Raw genomic sequence first — 25369 nt, 5'->3', positions numbered from 1 at the left:
TTGCTTCCACCCTCTTACGTTGCACTCTTCTCTTGCGTTAGCATTGAGATGCCTCTCTCAAAGAGCAATCGGAGCCAGCTGGCAGCTTCATTTCTAACGGCAATGTCTTTAGCAGGTGAACTGAAAGACTAGTAAATTGGAAATTTTGTATCTGAGTGGTGGATTATTTTATTCATGTCGTTAAGATTCACTTTGACTCTGGGAGAGGAAGTTCTACGAGGGCAAAGCAGCAATGATTTGGCTGTGATCAGCCACATGCAACTGCCTGAAAATTTGGCAATGCTCCCTTGATTGTCTGTCTGTGAATGTCTAAAAAACTGCTAGTCTTTACTTTATGGCGTTTTTAACTTCGTTATTACGTGAACATAGATATAAGAGCATAGGGGCAGTATTTACTTTCTGGTAAAAAGCAGGCTGAGGTTTGGTGGTTCATGTAGCAATTAGTGCTATTATGAATGGCCTTGCAGATGGAGGGGTCTCCTGTCCCTTTTGGGAACTGTAGTGCTTGTTTTAGAGTATGGCAGGTTGAAAAAACCTGCTGAACCTGTCATCCAGAAAGGACACCGTGGCTAAAAGAGTCCCCAAATATTTAAGGAATATTTAATATTTATTCTGGAAGTCGAATAGTCCTATGCTATTCATATTCTCTAGCAAAAATATAGAAAAGATTGTGGGTTAGGAATGCATTTAAAAACAATACTCAATGCAGACCTCAGACGTATGTCTGGAGGATGCTGAGGAAAGTTCCTTTGTGCTAGATAGTGGGATTTAACATCAAAAAGTAATTTCATGCTTCAGGAAGGAAAAGTAAAGCATCTGAAAACTATATAAAAACACTAAAAGGGAACAAGATTTCAGTATAGGCTAGAGAGTTGCTGCGACTGGTACTATGGCCTGGAAACACAACCCTGTTTCGTATGGAAGATAGTTCTTAATTTTGCCACTGACTTCTGCATCCAGTGTAATGGCTCGGTTAATTATCAAAATAGTCCTGGCAGAAGATAATCCAGAAGACCTAAAAAATATCTACCTTACTGGGAATGTTTTTATGTAATTCTTCAATGTGCCATTGGAAATAAAGAATACTTTCTTAATGTATAATTTTACACATGCTTAAGTTGTATTGTATTGGTTTGGAATAGTTACTGTGGCATTGATCCAGAATAATGGCCCTCACATGGAAAGTAAACCTATTTCTGTATTTATTTTTTGATCTTACACCAGATTTCTAATAGTGTAACTGATAAGAGGTTCTTGCATTCATTTTCTTGTCAGTATAAGATTGTAATTGGTATTAATGGCGATATGATAATTATTCAGCTTTGAAATAAATGAGTTTAGAAAATGTTTCCATAACAATACACAGTGAAGAAATGTGAAAAAAATACAATGTTATTACTCTTACCTAATACCATAAGTATGTTGACTTAAATCCTGCATCTGTGTTTTGAAGAGTGAGAAGGAAAGTTGTGCTGGACTTTGTATTTTATTTTTTTTTTGGAAGCATTCAGAAGGTAGACATTTTAGTTTCCAAAATGTAGGCGGAGAGTTCTTGCAATTTTTTCTTGCAGAATGAGACAGATTATTTTTAATATATTTTTAATTTGGGATTCAGGTGACATTTTGCTGGGGGGGAGGGAAAGAAAACTAAGGGGAATGTGCATGGCTTCTTGCTGCTGCCCCAAGTACCCGTGGCATGTCCCCTTCGGATGGATTGTCCTGTCCAACCACAGATAGTTTGTGCAGACACTTAACTGAATTTTTTTAGAGTTTATATATCCTGCCTCCCTCACCAGAATGGGGTAGCTTCTGACTGCCCTTGGGTTGGTTAGAAAGAGCAGCTGTGCAGCGTTGCTCATACTATAAAGAGAAGCTAGTTTAGACCTTTGAGTTGATAATTCCCTGGCACTGAAACATGAGTTTTTCAGTCCATGGCTGGTCCAGATGGAGATGAGAGAACTCTTCACTCCCCTTCTTTGGAATGTATTCCTAACCTCTTCCCTTTCTATGAACTGATGCTTTTCTGAAGAAACAATGGGAAATGAATGATGAAAATATATTCATTGTAAATACTTTAGCATAATTTTAGTAAAACAAAAAGTTGTTTGCTTTATTTTCATTGATTTATTATTCTGATACAATGTTGGCTTTAGCATTAAATTTCACTCTGCTATCTCACTTTTTTTTTTTTTTGAGACAACTTAGGTCCACTGCCTAGTATTGTTTTTGTGTAAAGAGAATCAGAGATAACATTCAGCTAACTTCAGTTACCACAGAAGATAAACCCCACAATATTTGTCCAGTGAGAATAGCTTCAAGCAGATTTCAGTGTAACAGACTAAATAGATCAGAGTCCATTTTGAGCAAAAGAAGATGAAAAAAATAATTGTAGATAATACTACCTTTGTCCATTTTCAACCTGAGTTTATAGTTGGGAGGGATGCTGGATTAATCCAAATTGCTAGTGCATCGTGGAAATTAACATTTATAATTTTGTAGCATTTAGAAACCATACAATTTTAGAAATTAAAATTGATTTTTTAATTATTGTAATACCTTGTAATTACAATTAGTGACAATTTAAAATAGTATGTGAATGTAATTGCAGTAAAATATGACATCTCAGTATTCTCGCTTCATGTCTCTGAGGATTCTGCATGTCGCTTCTCTCGTGTTATACTTAACTGGCAGTTCTCAATTCTCTTTTATTTCTTGAAAGGCAGCTACAAAAAATTAGGCAAGTGGGAGGTTACTTTTGGAAAGTTTTAAGTCATATTTTGAACTATATTTGTATTATTACTTTGCAGAATCTGTTTGTCCAACAAGAATTCCAGTGGCAGCTCGAGATGAAAAAGGATTTGACATTCTTGTAGGATTAGGTGTGAAGAAAAAGGTTAAAAAGAAAATTCAAATACCAACCACTAATGCAAAAGCTTATGAAGTAACCTCACGTGTTGACCTGTCAGAACTGACAAGGTATTTCAATGTATCAATACACTTCTAAGTTTAGTAAGATTATTTTGTCTTGTTTGCTTAAAGTGAGAGAGACTTATTTTAAGATTTATGTAAGTGTTCAACTACTGTCTTTTTTTTCCCCCTCCTTCCTCCTTATTTAGGAATGTGTTTCCAGAAGGTCTGCCTCCATCCTATGTGTTTGTTTCCACTCAAAGATTTAAAGTAAAAAAGACGTGGGATTTGTGGAGAATTCTAAGTCTGGATAAGAGACCACAGATAGCAGTCACTATTAATGGAGAAGAGAAAACATTATCATTCACTACAACAAGTTTAATAAATGGTACACAAGTTATTACTTTTGCTGCACCTCGTGTAAAGGTAAGGAGTAAGTCATCATCATATTGGAACACTCATTTAAGTACACATTATTCCGTTGCCTTTTTATGTTTTTTTTAATTTGTTTTTAAATGCGTGGTCTTGTTTTTGGCTGCTTAGGCATTTAAAAATAGATGAGGGGGGTACTTTACCCACGTTTCCAGTGTCCACGGTGATCATCACTAAATGCTTTGCAGGTCCTTTCTACTCAGCAGTTTCCAGCAGGTAATTGTGAAGGTCACAGAGACTTTTTTTCACACAGCTCTTTGCTTAACATATGCTGGAAAGTATTTTCTGCATTTGATATGTAGACTAGAAAACGTGAATGACAATTTTTAGAGAGAGGTTTTTTTAAGTGTCTGAATTCCTTGAAAATACATAATGACAGACGTTACTTTCTTCTCCAGAAAGGTAAAAAGCAGCTTACAAAATGAGAGTTCAATCTGGATTTGTCTAGTTCCCTGTTGAATAAAAATTCTTTTCAGCTACTTATTTTTCTCACCGAAGGGGTTCCCCTCTTTGTGCAACCAATTTTATTGTCTTCTAGTGTAATCTGAAGGTTGTCTTTTAATCTTTCTTCAGTAATTTCCAGTGAAGCATTCAACTCTTGTAAGAAATATTATCTCAGATGCAAGTGAGACAGAGAGAAGGAGATTGAATGTCTCTACTCTTGCACTTGTAGCAGTATAGGAACGTGCCGCCCAGAGGTTCCCATTCCTACCACAGGTATTATTAAGTGATGCTTCAGCAAAGAGTGGGAAAGATTTACTGCTGGAGCGCTTCATGGCCAAGGGGTTCAACTTTTCTGGGAAGCAGTGGCCTGCATTTAAATCCTTACTCCAAATCAGGCTGAAGGAATTTGAAATGTAATTCCTCAGAGAAGGAAGAACTCCTATCCAAGAGAAGGTCTTAACTACTAAGCTTTAGCTAGGGAGAGGTATTTTATTCTTCTGTTATTGGATGGGGAATTGTACTTTTTCTTTCCAAATTTCCTCTGCCTTTTTATAATTATTTGTATGTGAAATATTTTATATTTTTTTTAAGAAGCAGTGTTAAACTTCATTTACAAGGAAATTGTTAGAAAATTCAGTTTCAAGTCAATCCAAAAATTTGTATTTAATTGTTTCTGGCAGCTACAGTGACAAACCATTCTTATTTCTGCAGTCCTAGGTATCCATGAACTTCATCACGAAAAGAAGACTTTGATTTTTTTTTATTTTTTTCTTTTGTGTTTCTCCATGCTTTTATTGCTATTATGGAGAGCAATAATATTATGCCCTTTTTAGAGCTGTATGTCTTTAAACACACTATAAACGTCACTATGCTTTTAATGAACCTTTTTATTTAATAAATCTTTATGATAATTTATCACTTTTGCTCAGGAAAATGGAAATGTTAAATATTCTGATCTGTAGTTTATTTTATCTTGTATTGAGAGCCATTGTAAATAAATAAAACCCCAATCTACAAATGAAAATAAAATAGAAACAGAGGTGCTATCTAAGGGTATATACTATCAAGTGAAGTAAGCTTAATTTCTGTTTATGTCTACAAAAGGTAACAAAGATATATAACGTACGGAAAGATGTATCTTTCAGTTTACTCTTAGGTATACCAATTTAGTGTGGGATTAATCTCTATTAAATTTAGCTGTATAAAACATAACCATTTAGTCTAGGTTAGGCTAAAGAGCTAGACTGTTTTTTGAAGTTAATGGATAGGCTCAGGAATAAGGCATATCTTCCCATGTTGAATTTCCTTTCTAAGGTAGGTGGGATAAATACTTCTTTAAAGGTATCTCTCATTTTCTATTACTTGTAGAACTATGCTATTTGTTTAAACTAAATCTTAAGCTTTAGAAACCTGAGGTTTTGTGAGATGATGAATGTAATATTTGCGTTAGTCATTGCAATATTGTGATTCTTCCTGCCAGTATCATGTCGTCTTTAAGATTTTTTTCAGAAGAAATTAAGTAGAAAGACTTTCAAGTACCAATTTGTTTTCACCATGATTTAAGATCTGAAGTGAATGAGACATTATACCACTGCTGAAAAAAAGGCCTCTAGCTTCATGTTTTTAACAAATACAGGTTTGAGCATGTTCGAGATCACAGACGGAAAAAATCTATGTGAGTTATAAAATAATTCTGAAATAGGGATTAATTATTACCAAATATCATCTTCTTAGTTATAATATTACTTGACAAATACTTTTTGCCTATACAGTTTACAATTTTTTGCATGACAAAACCTGGAACATTGATCATCACAACCATTAACAGTAGTTTAAGTGCTGAAATGCAGTTTTATTGTATTTAAATTGAAGACTTTTTGTTATAAACAATTCTGTTTTCTTCACTTTTCTTAGACATTGTTTGATGAAGGCTGGCATCAAATTCGTCTCTTAGTAACAGAAGACTTTGTAACTTTGTATATAGATGACCAAGAAATTGAAACGAAGCCATTACATCCTGTTTTAGGTATTTACATCAGTGGCCTAACCCAAATAGGAAAGTATTCTGGAAAGGAGGAAACCGTACAGGTAAGCATGTGCTAAAACCACAATAATTCAGAAATTCTACTGTAGTTTAACATTGCATTGGCGCCTTCTGTTTTCTTGAACTTACTCTTCTAACTTAGACTAGGCTGAAATTTAATATGCAAAATTTTAACAGTTAAGATGGAACATAAACCGTCAGGAGGACGGAGGACTCAACACAACTGATACATCCTGCATGGTGCATGCTTAATTGGTCTCAGCAACTTCAAGGTGCTTTCATTTTTGCCGAAACACAAATTTGATGCAGCGTGGTCACCTGAATTTGGGAAACTGTGTCAAAGCAGGGGATTTCCTCTGGGCTTGACACTTGCATATAATATCCTTCCATCAGTGTATGGGTTATGCTGTCACAAGAGGGAGAGAACAAAATTTTGAGGAAGTTTCTTTCCCATCACTAGCTGTCAAGAAAGTACATGTTTCTGTCATACTGCAAATATTTGGTACTCAGACTGGCACTGTTTGGCAACTGCTGGGCTGGAAGAGAAACCCTGAAAACCCTATACTGAGATTCTCCTCTGTTCTGAGCAACATTAAAGTCCTTTTGCCTTCAGCTATATGCAGACGCCAAAAAGCTGGTTAAAACTTCAGGCTGTAAAGGTAAAGGCTGTATCAACCGGCGGTGAAGACTAGTATGTTGACAGTGTTCCAGATATTGCCTAAATATTGTTTCCTTATAGTTATAGCAATGTTATAGTTATATGCAATTAGTAATTAGAGTGAGAGTAATGGAAACAATACTAAGAAATACTGAATTACATGAGTAGACATTATTTTTAGTTATTTTGAAAGTTACATTTTTTTTTTGTAGTCTCGTGATCCTTACTGCACCTATCAAAATATATTAATCTGTTTTGCATCATCTTCATTAACCCTCTTCAGCTGTCTTTACTCAGTTACTTCTGAATTTTGTGTATTTGTAGCCAGGCTTCAGTTCTATTATTATCATATCCTAAAAGTGTACATGGAAACTTGGATGACGCACTGCGTGTGTGACTCAGCATTTCTGGTAGTAACATCGTCCGTATACAAAAGTACCCCTTTGCGAAAACTAGTGAATATTTGTCACAGCTTTCTGATAGGACTTCAGGCACTTACTGCAAGGATAGTAGAGATTTCAGAATTGTAATCAATCGTCTCATGTGTTTTCTCTGTTGGTGCAGGATTATCCCATTTTTACAGTTTTGTGCATTCTAGGATTCTCGGGTTGTTTGTTTGTTGTTGTTGCGTCTTGGTTTTTCCCTTCAGTCACTGCAGAAATGGCACTCCTGTAGATTCCTAGTACAACAGTTTCTGAGTTAAAGAGTGTTAGTAGCAAGACATGTTATCTAAAATAAAGATGAAAACATTTTAGGAATGTCACATTGTATAAGATCCTCTTCTGATAGTGGACTAGAAGAAAAGTAGAAAATCTGCCTCAGGTTGCAATTTTATATTTCCAGATGATTTCTATAATCTAAAAAAAGCATTTCCTTTTCTCCGGTTTCTTAGACTGTGACGCATTCTGCAAAGCATTAACAGTCAAAGAAAGATATTTCTATTTAAACTATGATTATAGAGAAATATTTTAATGAATCTGCATACCGCCTTTCAGTGAAAAGGTATTTTGAAATCCTTTAAGAAAGAATCAGTTGGAGTTGGTTGCAAAGTATGATATAAGAATCTTCTTCAGAGGTTCTTTGGTGAATTTTCGTTCTCTTTCTGTGCTCAGATTCAGATGTTTTTTAGTGATATTTTGCAAGTGTTTTCAATTTAATTAGGGTCTTACTGGCTGAAGTGCTTTCCAGTATAGCGATGATAACCTTGTGTACATGCTCAAGTGTTGTGAATTGGAGACATTGAAAATTTGAAAACACTAGGCATGGTATTATGAGACTCCATTTTCTGTGCCTTATTCCTCTGCTAGTCCAACTTATAGCCTGTCATTCCAGATAAGTGAAAGGGCTTTTTTCTATTTGATGTGGTGGTACCTTATGTTAGAAAAACTGACTTCATCGGTTTCATTGTTCTGGAGTACAGCGACAGAACAGAATGGCACTTCTGCTTCTGCTTATCTGGTGCCAGTGTTTTTACTGGCTGCGTTTTAAAGTTTTATGTTATACAGCTAAACTCTAAACCAAATTCTTCCAAGCATCAGGGATGCCTTCTGATGCTTCACCAAAACTTAGTACTATCTTACATCTAGTAGAGTCAGGTCAGTGTAGAACCATCTTCTTAGGACTGTTAAGGTAAAAAGGAAAAGATTGGTTTTGCTTGTGCTGTTGTAACTTGTTTCCCTATGATATTGGCAGCCAGTGTAATTCGTGCTGTGCGTGTTTGGATTTATTGCCCAGGATTAGAGACTGATTTCTATTATTTTAGAAAACAAAATCTTGGATTGATTATTTTTCTTTAAATAATTCTGTTACAGAATGCTTAATTGGCTGCATGTATTAATCGTGAGTAGCCTGACTAAAAATGTTTACATCTTTAATTGATTTTTAACTGCAGTGGAAACACAGAGCTTCCAGTTTCTCTTGCTTTTAATATTTTGTTCATTTTTTTAAACTTGTGGATGATACAATTTAAGAAGAATATAGTTTAACTTAATGTAAAAAAAGTCTTTTATGTTTTGAATTATAGTTTGATATACAAAAACTTCGAATCTACTGTGACCCAGAGCAAAATAATCGAGAAACAGCCTGTGAGATCCCAGGATTTGTGAGTATGATAGATGAACTTTTGAGAACTACTTGGCAGTTTTTACAAACCCCTGTTTAAAGCTGACTCAGTGAATTCTTAAAATAAGTAATACTACACTGATTCAGCTGGTGCAAACAAATGCATGTTACCTGTGCAATATCAAGTGACACAGAACTTGTCCGTTTTCAGCCTTATCTTTGCACAAACATATTTTAAAAGTGAGGGTTTTTTAGCTTAGATATTTGATAGTGGTATAGAAGTATCTCTTCTGTTACAATTTAAGATTTTAAACATTATAAATTAATAAAACTACTAGGTTACAGCAGTGTAAAATACGTCAAATATTACTTTTCAACTTATCTGATATACTTCTTGCTACTTGTCATTTAATGTCTGAAATTTTTGTACATAACCAACAAACCTATATTTTTAAATCAACTTTTCCTATCCGAAGTATCTTTGTCGAGGTCTGTGTTAAATATCCCACTAAGTGAAATGTTGCCAAGATTTCGTGAAGTGTATTATGGATAAGACAAAAATAAAATCTTGTTCAGAATATTATGATTCATGTACCCAATTAGGAAGCTTATGGGGATCCTTTGACCCTCTCTTTACCCTCTTACTTACAGTTAATTATGCAATGAAATGTAAACCACATGCAAACAGATTTGGAAAGCATTCATGACACACAGTTGAGCCAGATTTTCAAAAGCATCCAGACAGATTTTCAAAAGCATCTATACATATAGTTTCCTTCAGAATGTCCTCCTTTGTTTGGTGTCTAAACCAAACTGAGCTAAAGATAATCAGACACCAGTGTCTCACTATGGAAATCCGTATTCTTCATGTTGTGATTGGATTTAATATTAGGACCATTTTGCCAGTTCGACAATAGAACCTCTATATGTCAACATCCAGATACTTCCCTTTTTTGGTCAGAATTGCACAGACCCCCAGCTAGTCTGTTTTTCTTCTGTTTATTTGGGGGCAGCGTGTCTATCGCAATCAGCACCCGTATTAGGGCTTTTTCAAAACTCAGAGCTTTTATTTAAGCAACGATTAGGTGGCTGGATTATTAGCTGTTCTGAAATCTGACTCTGTGTGTCAAGAACTAAAGGGTTCAGGAATAATCTTGTAAAGTTAGTTTTAAATTCTGAAGTAAATTTAGTATTTGGCTATTTAACTGCACCACGTATCTTTTTGCGCTTTAACAAAATAGAAGTAAGATATGAAAAGTAAACAAATGAAAAACATTTTTGCATAAAGAAAGTAAACACTAAAACGTCCAACATATCTTGCATTCTCTGCGATTTGGCGAGAAGTCCACGCAAAAGGTTGCCTTTTGCCAGTTTAGTTTCACTTGCTGTTGTAAATTAAATTTGGACTTTACCCATGAAATTCTGGACTCCTTCAGAAAATAAAAATGTTGGATGGTCTCCAAGGAGGAATATGTGGTTTGTGGTTGTATTCTGTTAGAGCGTGGTTGTGTCAGAGCTCCTGAACTAAGCAGGGACTGTATGTATTAATTACAGCCTGAATTCATCCCTTTTCCCAGAGATACCTAGCTGCATAGTAATTTTAAGCTCCCTCTATGATCTGTGGAGGAATATGACCTTCTCTAGAGGTTTCCCAAGATGAAAATTGAATACAGAGGAAGCTGTCTCTCTCCACAGATTGTGTATGAAGTCTGTGGTGACTCTGTGCATTAGAAAACTCCTGTACACGGTGCAGCTAATGGTGACTACTAAACCATTAAGACAGACAATTTCATTGTTGTTATGCTGAAATATTTGGGGATGGATTGTTCTGTGGTGTTGCAGATACTGGAAAACTCAATTCAATTGACAGCAGAGTCTAATGCAGTCACAAAGGAAAGCGAGAAAAAGCCAGCCTTGCCTCTGTGCTGCTGTATGTTTTCCCAGATGCTGGATTCAGGCAGAGATCCGAGATTTTAGAAATATTTTGGTACATGCTCTGACATGAATGAGTAAGCAGAGGATTTTTTTGACGAGAAGTTACTCCTGGCAAAAGGTTTGACCCAAATCTAAACATTTAGTGTGTAAATATTTCATGGTTCAGTATTAATTCTGGTTTTGTCATTGCCTTTTAAAAATTACTACTGGTAGCTCCTGTTGAAAGACCCTTAAACAAAATGAACTAAAAATTCATATGCATTGATAGCAGCTGCACATAAGTCTGAGAAAGTCTAAAATTTTGCATTATAATTCCTTGACAGTTACAGCCCTAAATTTATGATTGGTTTTGGTAGTGTTTACAAATGAATAGATTTTGCTTATTAAAAATATTGCTGTATTTTAAAACTGTGTTTCTTCTTGTTTCAGAATGGAGAGGTAGGCTCCATCCTAAACTGGTCAAACTCAGTTTAAGGTAGTATTTGACTTTAAATAAACTTCTTATTGTTCTAGGGAATATACGCTTTGTTTTGAAAAGTGGACAGAGGTTTGCTAAGCTTAAAAGTGCTGAATTTCCATTAATTGAACTCCAGTCAACAGACAAAAATCAGTTTTCCGAAGAAACTCACCTTTATTGGAATAAATGGCCTGATTTTTTCCCCTGGTTCAATTCAATTGCTCTTATTTGCAGGGCTGGATACTGTTGCAAAGTGAATGGGGATATGCACAGTCAGGTGGCTGTTACCCGCCCATGGGAGGTAACATGCCCATGGGAGCTCCCTGAAGGGGAGCTTGTCTGAAGACTTAATGTGATAGCTTCCCTAACCATCCTCGTAAGTCCACTTGGTACCATTGCAAAGGAGACATGGATTTGTATTTTGATCAATCATTTGACCCTGAGAAAGAATTCCATTCTGACAACATTGTAAAAAGTCTGCATTATTTTAGAAAGTACGAGTAAAATGTTGTAGAAAGTGTTTTAGATAATGTCCTGGTTCTGGCTAGGATAGAGTTAGTTGTCATGAGGAGCCAGGACAGGTGAGCCAAGCTGGCCGGGGGCTATTCCCTACCATGTGAGGTCATGCTCCCCATAACAGGGGGCTAGTCAGGGAGGGGCGGGTTCGGCGCGGCTTCGGGACGGGCTCAGTGTGGGCTGAGCATCTGGTCGGTCCTCAGGTCGGTAAATTGCTTTCTGTTGTCATCCGTTGTGAACATTCCATTATCAGCACTGTTGTTTATTGTTTCCCTCTCCCTTTGCCGTCCCAGTAACCTGCCCTTATCCCAACCCTTGAGGCTTTGCCGTTGTTTTTCCGTTCTCCTCCCCATCCCGCCAGGGGAGGGGTGAGCGAGCGGCTGCGTGGTGCTCAGCTGGGGCTGGGGCTGAACCACGTCAGCTAATAAATGCAAAATTGGCTTTTTTGTATCTTGGATATCTTTGCCTTTCCATAACTCTGAGAACTTGCTGGATGAAAAAGAATTCACTGAATCTAACTTCAGCATATAGATTTAGTACAGATGCACTTAAATTTTGGATGCCTGACCTTGGGCAGATGGATTTGATCTAGGAGCTCTCCCCTTGCCTACCTTGCTACAACACTGAGGTTTCCTGTGACCTTAATGGTGAGAAGTAGGCACCTAAAAAAAAATTAAAATCTCTAGAAGGTGATGTGGTCTGCCCAGGTTTTGTGTTTACTGCTGTTTGTATAGTAAGTATAGTTTGGAGGGGGTCACCTAATGGTATTTGGAGGACAGGCATGCTGGGGGCCAGGACTGGTGACTGGTAGGAGCTGGTGGTAGCAGCCATGCCCCACTTTTCCTCAAGTACCTTCATAGTAGGAACACCTGCCTAGGAGGTAGGAGACCTGGGATTTACGTTCTTTTCAGGCTTGCTACATGTGATAATATACCCAGCGGCTGTGGTCATTATGCCATATGTAATATTTTTAGATTCTTTTTACAAAGTTTAATTAAATAGTTACATTTGATAATTGATCACACTTTAAATGATGAATATCACCTAGTTTAGGAGAAGAGTTTTGCATGTTGCCAGATTGAAAATTATCAAACTATATAACAAAATATTTGTGGAAAAGTGAATAGAGTTTCAGGTATCAGCCCAGTATCGGTACTTAATTTTTTATTTATTTTTCTTCTGGGTAAAATGATGAATTCATGCATGCAAAGTAGTTGGAGGGCAATATTCAGGTAAGCAGAAGTTCCAGCTGAGTTCCAGAGGAATGAAACCCAGGACCTATGCAACCTAAGGAAAATCTGCTTTGTATAATGCTATGATAACATTTGTTAAATGCTTTTGGCATGTGTATTGATGGTTGGTTTCACTCCTGGTAGTGTATGAATGGCCCTAGTGATGTAGGCTCAACACCTGCCCCCTGCATATGCCCACCAGGAAAACAAGGACCTCCAGGCCCCAAAGTAAGTTCCAGTCTGTCTTACTGAGTGTACCTGACTTTTTTTCTTTTTTCTTTTTTTTTAAGTCTTATGTTAGTCAGTCATAATCAGGCAGATTAAAAAAGTAGGGGACAAGTTCTCCTAGTTCCAATGCATGAATACAGTGATTATGATCCTCAAGGCCAAGTTTTGGTGCCATAACTCCTAATAACACAAATATATCTTTTTTTTCTTTTTTTTAAGGAAAATGCTCATGGATGTAAAATTGTGTTTCCTTGGTACTCTTTAGCAAATGATCTTGTAACTGATGTGTTTAACTTTTTTTAACTATGGTGATGGGATAGGTTGTGTATAGTCTCTGTAAACAAGGTGATGAGATTATTAGCAATAGTAAGGTAATGGTCGAATGATTGTGTTGTTAGTAACCAGTCTTGCCGTTATGGTCCCTGTACAGCCCCAACCTAACAGGTAACTAATAAAAACATTTTAAGAATGAGAACCTGAGATCTTGGTGGTACCATGGAGCTGATAAATTATGTAGTTGGTACATGAGCCAAGTAATATTTCATTTTCTGTCAAAATCATGTCCTATGAGTGAACTTTGTTCATTATAATCTAATTATAATACCAAAACACACCTCCATTCCAAAAGCTACCCGCCTCCAAGGTACGACCACCCCTCACTGGGCATGCTCTCTGAATTTCTTTAAGTCTATAGCTTTAAAAGCAAAGTGAGAAAGTTTTACACCAATCATGATGAAGTAACCATGTAACTATGTGATGTAATTGTAACTATGTGTGTTTTGAGAATATAAATAGGTGTATGTTTGTAGGCTAGGGGGGCACGTTAGGAGGAGAGATCCCCCATGCACCCCAGCGCTGAATAAACCAACGTTGCCTTTCTAAACTGCATTTCTGTTTGGAAAGTTTTGGGTTTTTTTTAATTGCCGTTTGAGCGGTAACAGTCTTGCACTGTTAATTGTTTGAGAATGAAATAGTTTGCTAATAGAAGTCCTTTAATGGAGAAGGTTTTTCCTTCTTTGTTTAAGAATGGACTAGATGCTTACTTGGAGAGTTCCACATTAGCTGTTCTGATGACCTCCCTTCAGTGTTGGTGAAGGATGAAAGGGAGAACCAGACTTTCAGTCTGGTCTTTCAGACCAGAGTCTGAAACGTTTAACAGGGCAAACTCAAATCCCTAGTATTTTGCTGTAGTACTGTTCCCAATAACTGTGCTAAGCACTGCTTCCAGAATTACTAGCCTGCCTTATAAGGGTAGCCAAGAAAACCCCAAAGCACTTGTGTCTCAATGAGCAGATGATTAAAAAACCCTTACTCTCATTATGTAAGGGGTTAACAGTCTGCTGCGGCTACCTCAAGTCAGAGACTTTGCTACCATGGTAATGGCTTCTAATTAGGGAGTTGGAGTCCACAAGATGGAGATCATTATTATTTCACGTAATAGATTTTTTGTGATCTTTTACTTTTTTCCTTCTCTTTAGCATATAAGAGAAAAAAAAAGAGTGAGAAGAAAGTATTTATATAATATAAAATAGTACTTTTATCATTTAAAAAAAATTGAAAGCCACATCCCATAAAGTATGAAGGTATATGAAATGTCAGAATTAGGGTGACCTATACAATTTTATTTAGATACCTGCTTCATGTATGATATTTCAGTTGCATTGCAGTATAATATTTGTTTGGGGATAACTGAATAATACAGGTGACAAGATGGTCCCTAACACAAAAGACTGCAGAAAGAGTGAAAAGGAAGCCAATTTAAGATTGTATAGGGTATTTTAGTTGCAGTATTTCTTAACTTTTGAATACTAGGCTTTGGAACTCCATAAACTTTAACTTAATTTGTGTGTTTGTGATATTAATGGAGTACAATAGAATTAATTAAATTAAAACAATTTAAAAATACAAGTAACTAGTATTTTAACCTTTTCAAGTTAAAGGCATAAAATTTCATACTTTATATAGTATATTTGAAAGCAAATTTGTTTTGCTCAAATCTCAAACCTGGACTTCTTAATCTGGACAATATTAATTCTGGATAAGTTATTAATTTAGCAAATTATAACTGCTATGTTTTTCTAAAGAGACATTATTCTATATCCTTTCCCACTTAGTTCAGCATTACATTTATGTTGTTTATATGTGAAAAGATATTTTTTCACAGTCACACTGAAAGCTAGTTTCCTATTTCCCTCCTGATGTCCTCCCTGCTTATAACAATTCTGCAGTTGTAACTCACCCATAGGTCTGTTGGTGGTTCAGGCTGAAGAAAGCAGTACCTGCTTAAAACTCCTGTAGAAGTAAAATATTTTTATAGGTCAAGCCTTATTGGATTTTACTGGGCTCAAATCAAGTCCATTAGTAAAATAGAGAACTTGAATACACTAGGAGGATATATTGTGTAGGAAGTTAAATTCCTGCTTTCTTACCGTAAACATGAAGCCCAGGGAACCAACTTTTCTTTTCCTTTAACATGGTCATAACAGAGGTTATCAAAATAATTGCAAAGGCCTTATAAGAAGAAATCTAAAAGAATATCTTTTTTAGACAGCAATAAGTGTGTGGAGAGGAGTTTGGTATTTAGGAGGCTTTTATCCTGGCTTCTGCCTTTCCAGTGCTTTTGCTTTAAGAACTAGACTCAGCCAAAGCAGGTGAGAGTTTTCTTCACAGCAGAACTACTTGATTAACAAGGTTTTAATAACAATTTTTTTGTCTATTTGATGAGAAGTCTTTTTATTTCTGTATATTAAGAAGTTAAAAATCTTGAAAGCATTTGAGATGATGGGCCAAACTTGTGCTGTAGCTGAGCATGAGCTCACGTCTCCAAGTCCTGCACAAGAAGTTAGGGAGAAGTTTCCTAGGGAGGGGTTTACAAGATCGGTTCCTTTTTGCTGTAGGAAATATTCCTCAATAGCAGGTATCTGGGCTTGCAGCCACTGTTCTGTGGAGTGTGTTAGGATTAAGGTCGCTCTATGCTAATTTTAAAATGCTGTTTTATATCTATTGTGTGTCTATCTATTGCTTCTCCATAGGGTGACCCTGGGCAGCCTGGGAATCATGGTTATCCTGGTCAGCCTGGTCCAGATGGTAAGCCTGTGAGTACTAAAAACTTAGTCATATATTGTAAATGCAAAACTAACAGGAGAAAAAACATATACCACTGATACCAGATTTCCAAATTTAGGTGATTTTGTCTCCATTCTTTGAAAATGTGAATGTCACTTAAGTACTATCTGAATGTAACAGTTCTATGAATATGCTAATCATAGTATTTTTGTTTCAAGCTAAAATATTATAAATATGATAGTGTAAGTTAGGCACTGTTGTAAAGCAGAGACCAGGCTACGAGTGCTCCTGTTGGTCTTTGCATCAGTTTGCTCCAGTTATTGCCTTCTGACCTTCAATCTTTACTGCTTAAGAATTTTTGTGTTAGAAAGCACTTTAGGGCAGCTAAAATCCTGTCTATTTTGTTTTAGTGATTTGCTTCTTGTGTTTAAGCTTGGTTCATTTAATTTCTTTTTAGCTGCCTCAAGTAGTCCATCAAAATATGTAGATATACATATACAGTGTTAAAAATATAGATATTTTGCAGTTCTAAAAATTATGTGTTAAAACACACATCATAAAAATACATGTATTTTTCTCTTACCCTAGATTTTACTTTTTAAGCTGGCATTCCATTAGTATGTATGGTGAAGTATGGAAGAAAGTAGGTGAATAACACACATCCCTAACCTGACAGATTTGGCAATGGCTCATCTGGTCTTCATGGTTAACACATTTTATTGTAATAAAATTGTAATAAAAGCAAATTAATATACAAAAATAGCCTAAGGTTTCATTAAAAAATATATTAGATCTCTGAACATAATTAGAAGCCTCTAAGATACTTACAGACAAGCTTCTCTGTTGACGAAGGTTTTGTTAATAGCCTGCAGTCTCTGTATCACCAAAGTGGTGGTGTGCATGTGCTTCTGGTGTGTTAAGGCAGGCCAAAAGCTGGGAGACTTGACCACCCATGTTTCTTTTCTAAGAATGTGGCCTCTGATGTTGCTTACTATTCATTAGAAACTATTTTATTTATATTTAAAAAAAAAAAAAAAGGAAAATACAGTTGGGAGCATTAATTTGCTTCTGAAAAGAGGATAATTTCTCTGCTTGGATACCAAAAGCAGGAAAAGAAAAGTGCCCGCACATACTAGAAACTGTTAATTCATTGTAGCTTTTCATTCTTATTGTGAGGACTAAATTTTATGGTTGAGTACTTAGGTTGTAGTGTTATTTTGAAATCTCCGTGGTGAAGTAGAAGAGAAGGTAAGCATCATGTCTTCAAATCCACAGAAAATACAATTAGGGAGGAGTCCCAAATACTATTGAGAATAAAAATATAAGAAGATGTACCAAAACATTAGAAAATGTAAATGGATTAGAGCAGAGAAGACAAAATAAGTTAAGAAAGAAATACTGTATTATGGACTGGGGAACTAATAGTCTATGGGTTTGGTTGAAACTTGGAAGACATATGAGGTTATTTTGGGCCATTGTGGTCCACACTTCGCAAACGAGAGAGACTTCAGAGAAGGGCAACAAGGGTCTGGATTGGACTTTTCAACTTCACTCATTTAGTAATTTTTCTGTCCTGTGGAAAGATGAATGAGGATATTGTAACTAATCACAAGTCTTTCCCAAATCTGCCCTTGCTTATCAATTTTAGTACCTCTAGCATGTTATTCTTGCTAAAGAGGCACTACCCACCAACTTTGATGGCTTCATAAAAACACTTAATGTTCTATTTTTGTTAAGAATTTTTAATACATTTCATTTCTATGTCAGCTAAAGATGGAAACAATGAGACTGATTCTTACTTGGAAGCATGCTGTAAGGGTAATAAATATTACCAGTCACAAAGCGAAAGCTCCATGCTACACATTATAAAATGTTCACATTTCTCCTATTCTGTTGCTTAGTTGTGTGTTGGCCTTTTCTTAGGGATAGCAGCTGGTTCATTCTACTGTGGTGATTCCTTTTGGAAGCAGAGTTCATTTGATTGGAAAAAATAGGCAGTGAAAACAAGAAATGCAATTGTTTGTAAAAATTGAAAATTCCTGTTTTAAAATATGGGACTTGGTATACTGAAACCTGGCCCCGATGGCCCAGGAGAGCATTGACTTCATGCATTTTTCAGCAGTTCCAGAAGCAAAGATCTTCATTTTTCCTGTGATATAAAAAGATTTTTATACTTTTTCTTTTGTCTTAAACAGCTTTTGATACGTATTCTCTTCAAAGTTTTTTGGTACTAGAAATAGAGAAAACAATCTGGATTGAAATTGTCAGTGCTATAAAATACTACATTTTCATTCCAGACAATCATGAAAATACAGGTTTTGAAACAGGAATGGGTGGAATCTGAGTTGGAGAAGTGTGATCTAATCAGAATAACTTTTCAGTTGATCATTGATGGTGCTTAAGCTTCTGAAGAGCAGTCCTGTTCTTCTATACAGGTATACAAGCTGTCTCAACGGGGAGTTGCATGGGAGAAGGTGTCCATCACAGTTTGACCATGCTGATTGCTAGAAGTAGACTTGCAGTATGGATAAGCAGAGCAGAACTGTCTTTAATCTAGCTAACTCTGATATTTTGAAAAATCAAGTGATATTGTGTAAGCTTTAATGAAGCCAGAATGGACTGGATATTGGTAGAGAACTGTTAGTTTCCATGCTTTCTTTAAAAAAATAGATTAAGACTTTATTTCTGAATTGTCCAGTCAGCTGCAACAGTATTGTTTTAGAAACAATGTTACGACTTTTTCATACTTTTATTAACAGTTTTCCACTTCGATGCTATATATCTTCCCATAAGCAATGAAATATGTAACAGTGTGAATCATGAAGGAGAAATAAATTGATACTGTAGTCTTTCTGTAACTTTGTAATCTGGCAGTTATGGTTTTTTCCCTGTGAGTCATAATGTGCATAGATGGGCATTTTCTGAACATAAAAAAGATTAACAAAAGTATCTCAGACAATTAGAAGAGAATCAAAAAGCCCCACTAAAGGACAATTTTTACCATTTTGCTGGATTGAAGTTCATGTTATTTGAAGTGCTTACAGTTAAATTCTACTAAATCCTTTACCAAAAAAAAAAAAAAAAAAAAAAAAATCAGCTGTAGCTTTTTGCACTTGTTCTTTGTAAGGACATAATTGCAAACCTATTAGATCATCTGCAGCTCTGGCCAGTACATTATTGTTCCTTACAGTAGATTCTTGAGTGCTTTCCAGGCTAGCTTTAAGTCATGAACGATGGGAGACCCTTTAGATACTCTACTCAGGAAAACAGATTCCTCTCGCTGTCTTTTTCTTTCTGTTTTACTTATTTATTTGCTAATACGACTTGCACATTTTCTGTGCTGTCAGTGATTTTCCATGTTTGAGATAACTTTGCTCATATGAATCTTTTTAGTTGTATGCCCTGGGGAACTCTGAAAAGCAAGCTCTTAATTCAGACAGCACAATAGGCTTACAGGTAGTTGTGTAGTCAGTGTTGTTTAATCAAATGGCTTTTGCATGAAAAGCTTTTCCTGGAAAGTCAGTCTTTTCTGTTCCCGAACACATTTTTATGTTCTTCTCTAAAGTTATTCCAGTTTGCCTATCTGGTATTCATTTTCTTGGAACAGTATAACTGGTCAACAAAATGTTTCTTCCTCTCAGAAGGGTTTTAGGCATGTGTTTATATTACTATATGTAACTGATTTTTAAAGTAAAACATCAAAGAAAATTTAGTTTATGTTTTGTGGGCTGGTTAGTTTGTTGTAATACTTACAGTTAGTTTTAGTCGAGAAGAATTCAAAACAATTCCGACAAATATCTTCAATATTACCAAAAAACAATTATTCACCTGGTGTTAACCAGTAAAACTGTTTGCTGTACTATTTGGGGAAGTGAACATAAACATGACTTATTTTCAATCATTCTTTAATGGTTTTTTTAAATAGTTTTGTTTATAGGTTCTGTTTTTTCCCTTTAATTACCACTTCTGTTTATTTTCCATACTCCGATACATACAGAAAAGATCAATTGAAGTAACTGGAGAAAAGTACAAAAGTGAGAAGCATAATAAGGAATGAAAATATATTTCTTTTCAATCAAAAATGTTATTTGGGACCTGATTAAATTGTCTTGTCAGGAGAAATAGCACTGGTAAATAAGCACAAGGGTAAAAATAGTATTCGAATCTCAACTGGAACTCATTTTAATGGGCATTATTCACCAGAAAGAAGCAGCTGGAGTTGTTGCTGGCCCTGACTGCACAGTCACAAAGCCATTTTTTATTTGCAAGGATACTTCATATGTACTGGGGAAAAACTCAAGGGGAAAAAAACAAATGAACAGAGTCTATGCAGTGATCACTTCTGGTTAATAGAGGTTATCGGTCTGCTGAAAGAAATGAAAAAATACACTTATTTGCCAATTTTGAACTTTGAACCACGTGACTGGCAAATCTGGACAATTTTCTAGAATTCCATCTAGTTTCATTCATGAAAGCTTGGAACCATTTACCTTTTCTTTGCAGTGTCCACAAGCAATAAGCAGTTTAAAAATAATCTGGTGAGATTGACTTTACTGATATACCCAGATACAGAGTTTGTAAGGTATCAAAAGCCTCACACAATAAGTAATTTCTGATCATTCCAATATTTCTTTTCAAAAAACTGTAGAGCATTATCATAGCTGTACTACATAGAGTTTAATAATATTTAGTGACCAACTGAAGGCCAAATCTTTTATGATGAACTTAGTAAAATGGCAATGGCCAGCTATTTCAACAGTACTTTTGGAATAAAAATGGGTAATAGTGTCATGTATACATAGGATTACCTGTGCTATTGGATGGTTTGTCTGGGGATTTAAGTTGATATAAACTCTGCAGCTACTTTTCTCATGAAACTTTCACAGACGTAGTTGATAATTCATCTGTAAAATGCTGCTCTGAATTCCAGAAAAATACGTATTCCTCAGTAACACCGTGACCTTGTCATTCTTAGAGGACATACGTTTGCTACATTCTGACTAATACAGTCATGTAATGGCTTCACTGAGACCTACTACTTTGAAATCAGGGTGATGCCTGATGCTGATTTGTGTTGCCTACAGCTGTACATTTTGGACAAAAGACCATATGACCATCTTCAGCAGTGGCCAAGGGCAGATGATAAGGGCATCTAAGCAGCAAGCAGGAAGTTATACTCCCCTGGTACATCATCCCATCTCCCAGAAGTCTGAAGCTCGGGAACTTTTTAAGCTGGATTTATGACCTTTTATTTAATAATCTTGATGGATTTATTATTTTTTTTTTTCCTCTGTGGTAGTGGAGCCCAGAATATCATGCTCAGGTAGAATATACTGCTAGCAGCTCTGACCTGTGAAAGCCTTGGCAGATGACAGAGTAGCCAATGGAAGGAAGTGTAATCTTGTAAACTGGAGAAAGAATTAAGCAGGCCAAAACAAAGCAAAAAAGGCAACAGACAAGGCAACGAAAACTCTTTTCTATACTTTTCCCATAATAATGTTCACGTGATTACAAATCTTTGATCAGGAGTCTATATCCTCCAACATAAATTTTGAGGTACAGCTACATTTAGTTACCTTTGTGATCTAATGCTGGATCTGCTCTTCATTTTCATGCTTTGGTATGTGTAGACAGAGGGGCTTCACTGCAGAGACAGTTCTGGCAGCCTGCAGAAGCAGATGCCACAAGAAAGTCCCTCTACAGGGCTGTGCTATTTAACAGAGGGAGGAGAGAGGAGATGACACTTTCTGAGCTCCTGTGTTACCACTGCTTAAAGAAGTCCCAGAGAAAGGAGTAAGGCACAGGCTCCCAACAGACCTGCTGGAGAGGACCACCTGACCAATCCACATGTCCAAAGGGGCAGGAAAAAGACAAGCAGTAGGCAGATGAGTACAAGGCATAGGGAGGTGTTAGAGAAGGTTGTTTGGGGGTGGGAAAAAAGCTCAAGAAAAGGAGGAAGATGGACCTGAGGCAAAATCATTAGATGATAAACAAATTCTCAGAGAAAAGCTAAACCACTTCATTCAAATACATCAAGTACTTTCTAACATTCCTGTTGCCTCACAGGATTTTAGTTACTGATATTGCCAGTGAGGGAGAAGGTCATTGTGTGACTGCAAATTTGAGTGTAGGCGTGGGTGCGTGTCTGAATAGCTGTAAGAGGTTTTGTCCTTCAATATGTAATGTATTTTATGTAAAGGGTTTGAAAACTTCTAATGCTTTAGATAATTGTGCTTTAAATGTACTAAAGATTTTCTGCAAGGGACTTCCATAAGAGGTCCGCAGACCTCTCTGTTCAGGAGGTTTTCCTAACACCAAGTTAAATTTTTCTTTTGCAGTTGAATTCCATTATGCTTAGTTACATCACCCTAAATAGTTCTGTTTACTTAGTGTTTACAGTCCTTAAATATCTTTAGACCATTACTGTTGATCCTTGGTTATTTCCTAGCCAAACTGAGCTTGTTTACTTTTCCCTTGTCTTTCCCAACTAGTCCTGTTGTTATGCCTTTGTCATTTATGTTGTTCAGTGACTCCAAGAGATTTTCAGCAAGGAAGTGCGCAGTGCAGTTGTCATTGCCTTATCTGTACATCTTTTATTTTATATTATGTCTGGTGTACTACACCTATGAATGCTGTCTGAACTTTTGTCCTTTAGGCATGCAAGTGCATTGCATATATACTTCTGAGGTTTATTCTGCTGTTGCACCTAAAAGTTCTTTGGAATTAATACTTATCATATGACCTTCTTGCTCAATTTTTTCCTTTACAGGTAAACTAACTTTCATTTGCCAGCAAGGCTCTTAATTCACTGACGATGACAGTATTGCTAATTTGTCTGTGTCCTTTATGTAAGTTCTTTGGCCTAAGAAGTCTGTTCAACTTTCTCCCATAGAATTATTTGTAAATTATTGCCATTTTCTTTAAATTCCAAAGTTACATTCTATCTGTAATTTTTTAAGTACCCAGCCATCTGGTACAAAACTAAGCATCTCAGTATCTTACTGTTTATCACTTTGCCTTTACAGATTTTCAAGCACTAGAAATTTATTGGTACTATTGCCACCCACAACAAACTGAGAGGCAGATTTTGTATAATCCTGCTTTCAGTTGCACTGATGTAAAATAATGAATGAGAGTGTGCTATGGAGTAGTGCTGATTGACAACATTGATGAGACATTATAGGTGGGATTCAGTTTACGACACCTACATTTAGTGTTTCCATGTGTACAGAGATACTGGGTGTCTACATTCCCATATTATTCAACAGATATTTAACTAATATACCCCAAGAGGTGTGGGATTCTTATGCTGTAAAGTATTTTGTCTTGCCTACGCTGCTGCTTCAAAAGGATGAAAGTCTCCCAAATATTTTGTGCCACTATCTTCTAACATTGGGTGGGTGTCTAGGGAATCTCAAAAGGCAGGAGTTGCCGATGTTTAGGCAACTGGATTCAAAACGGAGTATCAAATTCAAGGTTAGCTATAATACTTTTCATACCATTTGTGTGTCCTCTGAAAAGTTCATGAGAGAAGACCAAGTCCAAATAAAAATAATTCTTTTTGACGGCAAATTCAGTGTTTTCACCTTATTTGAAAGTGAACCTTTAGTCCTGAAGTTGTCTGTGTCAATTGAAAAGGGAATTTTCACTTCTGTCCCTTTTACATAAAATCTTAGCTATGGCACAGCTGTTCTTGGAGCATATGTATGTATGTCACATACATAGTCCTACTGAGGGCTTTAAGGTTAGGGAAAGAGGACTTGAGCTGCCTTTAGTGCTAAAAAATTGTAGGCATTAGCATATAGATTGTTGATCCCTACTACAAAAGGAGTAGTGATACAAAGACATGCTCAGTTTTTATGAAAGCTGGTTTTCATAATTTAGAGGAGGTGTTTTTAACTTGTCCAAACAATTGCTATGTTATTTGTACCAGACAGTGATTCTTATTTTTGTGACTTTCTGTGACTTTCCTTTTGAATCTTCTCTGTTCCGGCTTTCTATTAAACAAACACGCTGACAATGTGTTTGATTTGCTTTGAAATCACATTACAAGATCTAGCTTTGAGCTAAATATGCAGTTTGGTAAGCTGAAAACTCTTCTGCCATCATCCATTCATCTCGTGAATTTTGAAATTCAGTTCAACTAGGAAATTGTCCTCCTCTACTTCTTCCCCTACTCAGTTAGAAGGAGAAGGAAGGGAAATTGCATTTCAGAGATCTAAAATGTGAAATAAAGTTTTATTTATATAGAATTATGTCCTACAGGAAGTCATACAAACTTTTTGCTTTTTTTGGAAATTAAATAGAAGGATAAACTTTTAAAGGCATTTTTTTGGCTTGGTGAATTGTTTCAGCTACCCGGGACGCTTATAAGCAATCTGGGAATGCTACACCATTTACAGTTAAAGCTGATTTTGCTAGAACTGCCTTGAGCACTAAAAGTGAAATGCTTGATAAAGGATCCATGTATGACAGAGGCCTAGAATTCTGTTTACTTCTATACTAAACATTACCAGCTGGCTCGTCAGGCATCTGCTCAAATGTCTTTTGGGAAGAGGGCACAGCAAGTACTCTCTTGTATCTAACCCAGCAAATAATTTTAGCTCTGTTTATTATTCCCAGGAAGCTCTGACTGATTTTAAGAAGAAATCAGATATACACATTGCCTTTCTTGTATTGAAAAGGTTCTATTAGCTCCTTTTTATTGGTGTGGAAATCCTCCCATTAAATTTTGTGCTAAGTTTTAAGACTGAAACTCATTTAGAAATAGGATTATTAGTTCTTTCAGTTCAAATCAAGATCAAATTCTGGGTGTTTGAAATTGGATAGTCCATTTTATGGGATTTATCAAATTTAGTTTGGGCTGCCTATTGAAATATCTGAGCCAAATAGCCTCAGAGTTTTATAGAACAATTTGTCTTCTTGTTTTGTATGTTTCTCAACACCCCACCCCTCTTTTTGTAGCTCATTTTCTCCATTGCAATGACATGTTTCTAACGGAGCTAGGTGAAATTCCTATTCTTTGGTTACATGCCTCTGTTAAAGGATTCTTCTAAAGCACTTGTTAATTTTGTATAAAAACTGGCTATCTTTGCTGTACTCATTCAATCTTAATCTACCAAAACACCTCAGGCATGTATTTTGGGTTCTGTAAAGGTTCTCTTGTTCTGCCAATGTTGATTTCTAGTAAAGCATTCCTGAAATTCTCTTTTCAACTCATGAATTATTTAGTATTTCTTTTCTTAGTCCCAGTCATTCAAATTATTTTTTTTTACTTGCATAGCCTGTTATATACCTTCAAGTTCATAGCTAAGTGCTTAGTATTGAGAATGGAATTTTTATTTTTTAGAGATATTATAAAACTAGCTGCATAATGTATTAGAACATGC

At 36.0% G+C, this 25369-nt stretch overlaps 1 protein-coding gene and 1 long non-coding RNA gene across 2 annotated transcripts in view; one reads left to right on the top strand and one right to left on the bottom strand.

The window, feature by feature from the left end:
• The window catches only part of LOC142600928 (uncharacterized), a 637768-nt gene that overhangs the window by 59484 nt on the left and 552915 nt on the right, over positions 1–25369 (bottom strand). The window lies entirely within an intron of this gene.
• Positions 1–25369, top strand: part of COL21A1 (collagen type XXI alpha 1 chain) — a 117476-nt gene that overhangs the window by 34339 nt on the left and 57768 nt on the right. Inside the window, exons 4-10 of the mRNA XM_075747377.1 lie at positions 2808–2976; positions 3117–3333; positions 5698–5871; positions 8509–8586; positions 10911–10919; positions 12831–12914; positions 15947–16009. Coding sequence (XP_075603492.1) covers positions 2808–2976; positions 3117–3333; positions 5698–5871; positions 8509–8586; positions 10911–10919; positions 12831–12914; positions 15947–16009 — 794 coding nt within the window. The remainder of the gene's footprint in view (positions 1–2807; positions 2977–3116; positions 3334–5697; positions 5872–8508; positions 8587–10910; positions 10920–12830; positions 12915–15946; positions 16010–25369) is intronic.

The sequence above is a fragment of the Balearica regulorum genome, chromosome 3 (assembly GCF_011004875.1).
Source record: "Balearica regulorum gibbericeps isolate bBalReg1 chromosome 3, bBalReg1.pri, whole genome shotgun sequence".
In the NCBI taxonomy this organism is placed as follows: Eukaryota; Metazoa; Chordata; class Aves; order Gruiformes; family Gruidae; genus Balearica; species Balearica regulorum.
This window is presented reverse-complemented; position numbering and strand designations above follow the sequence as displayed.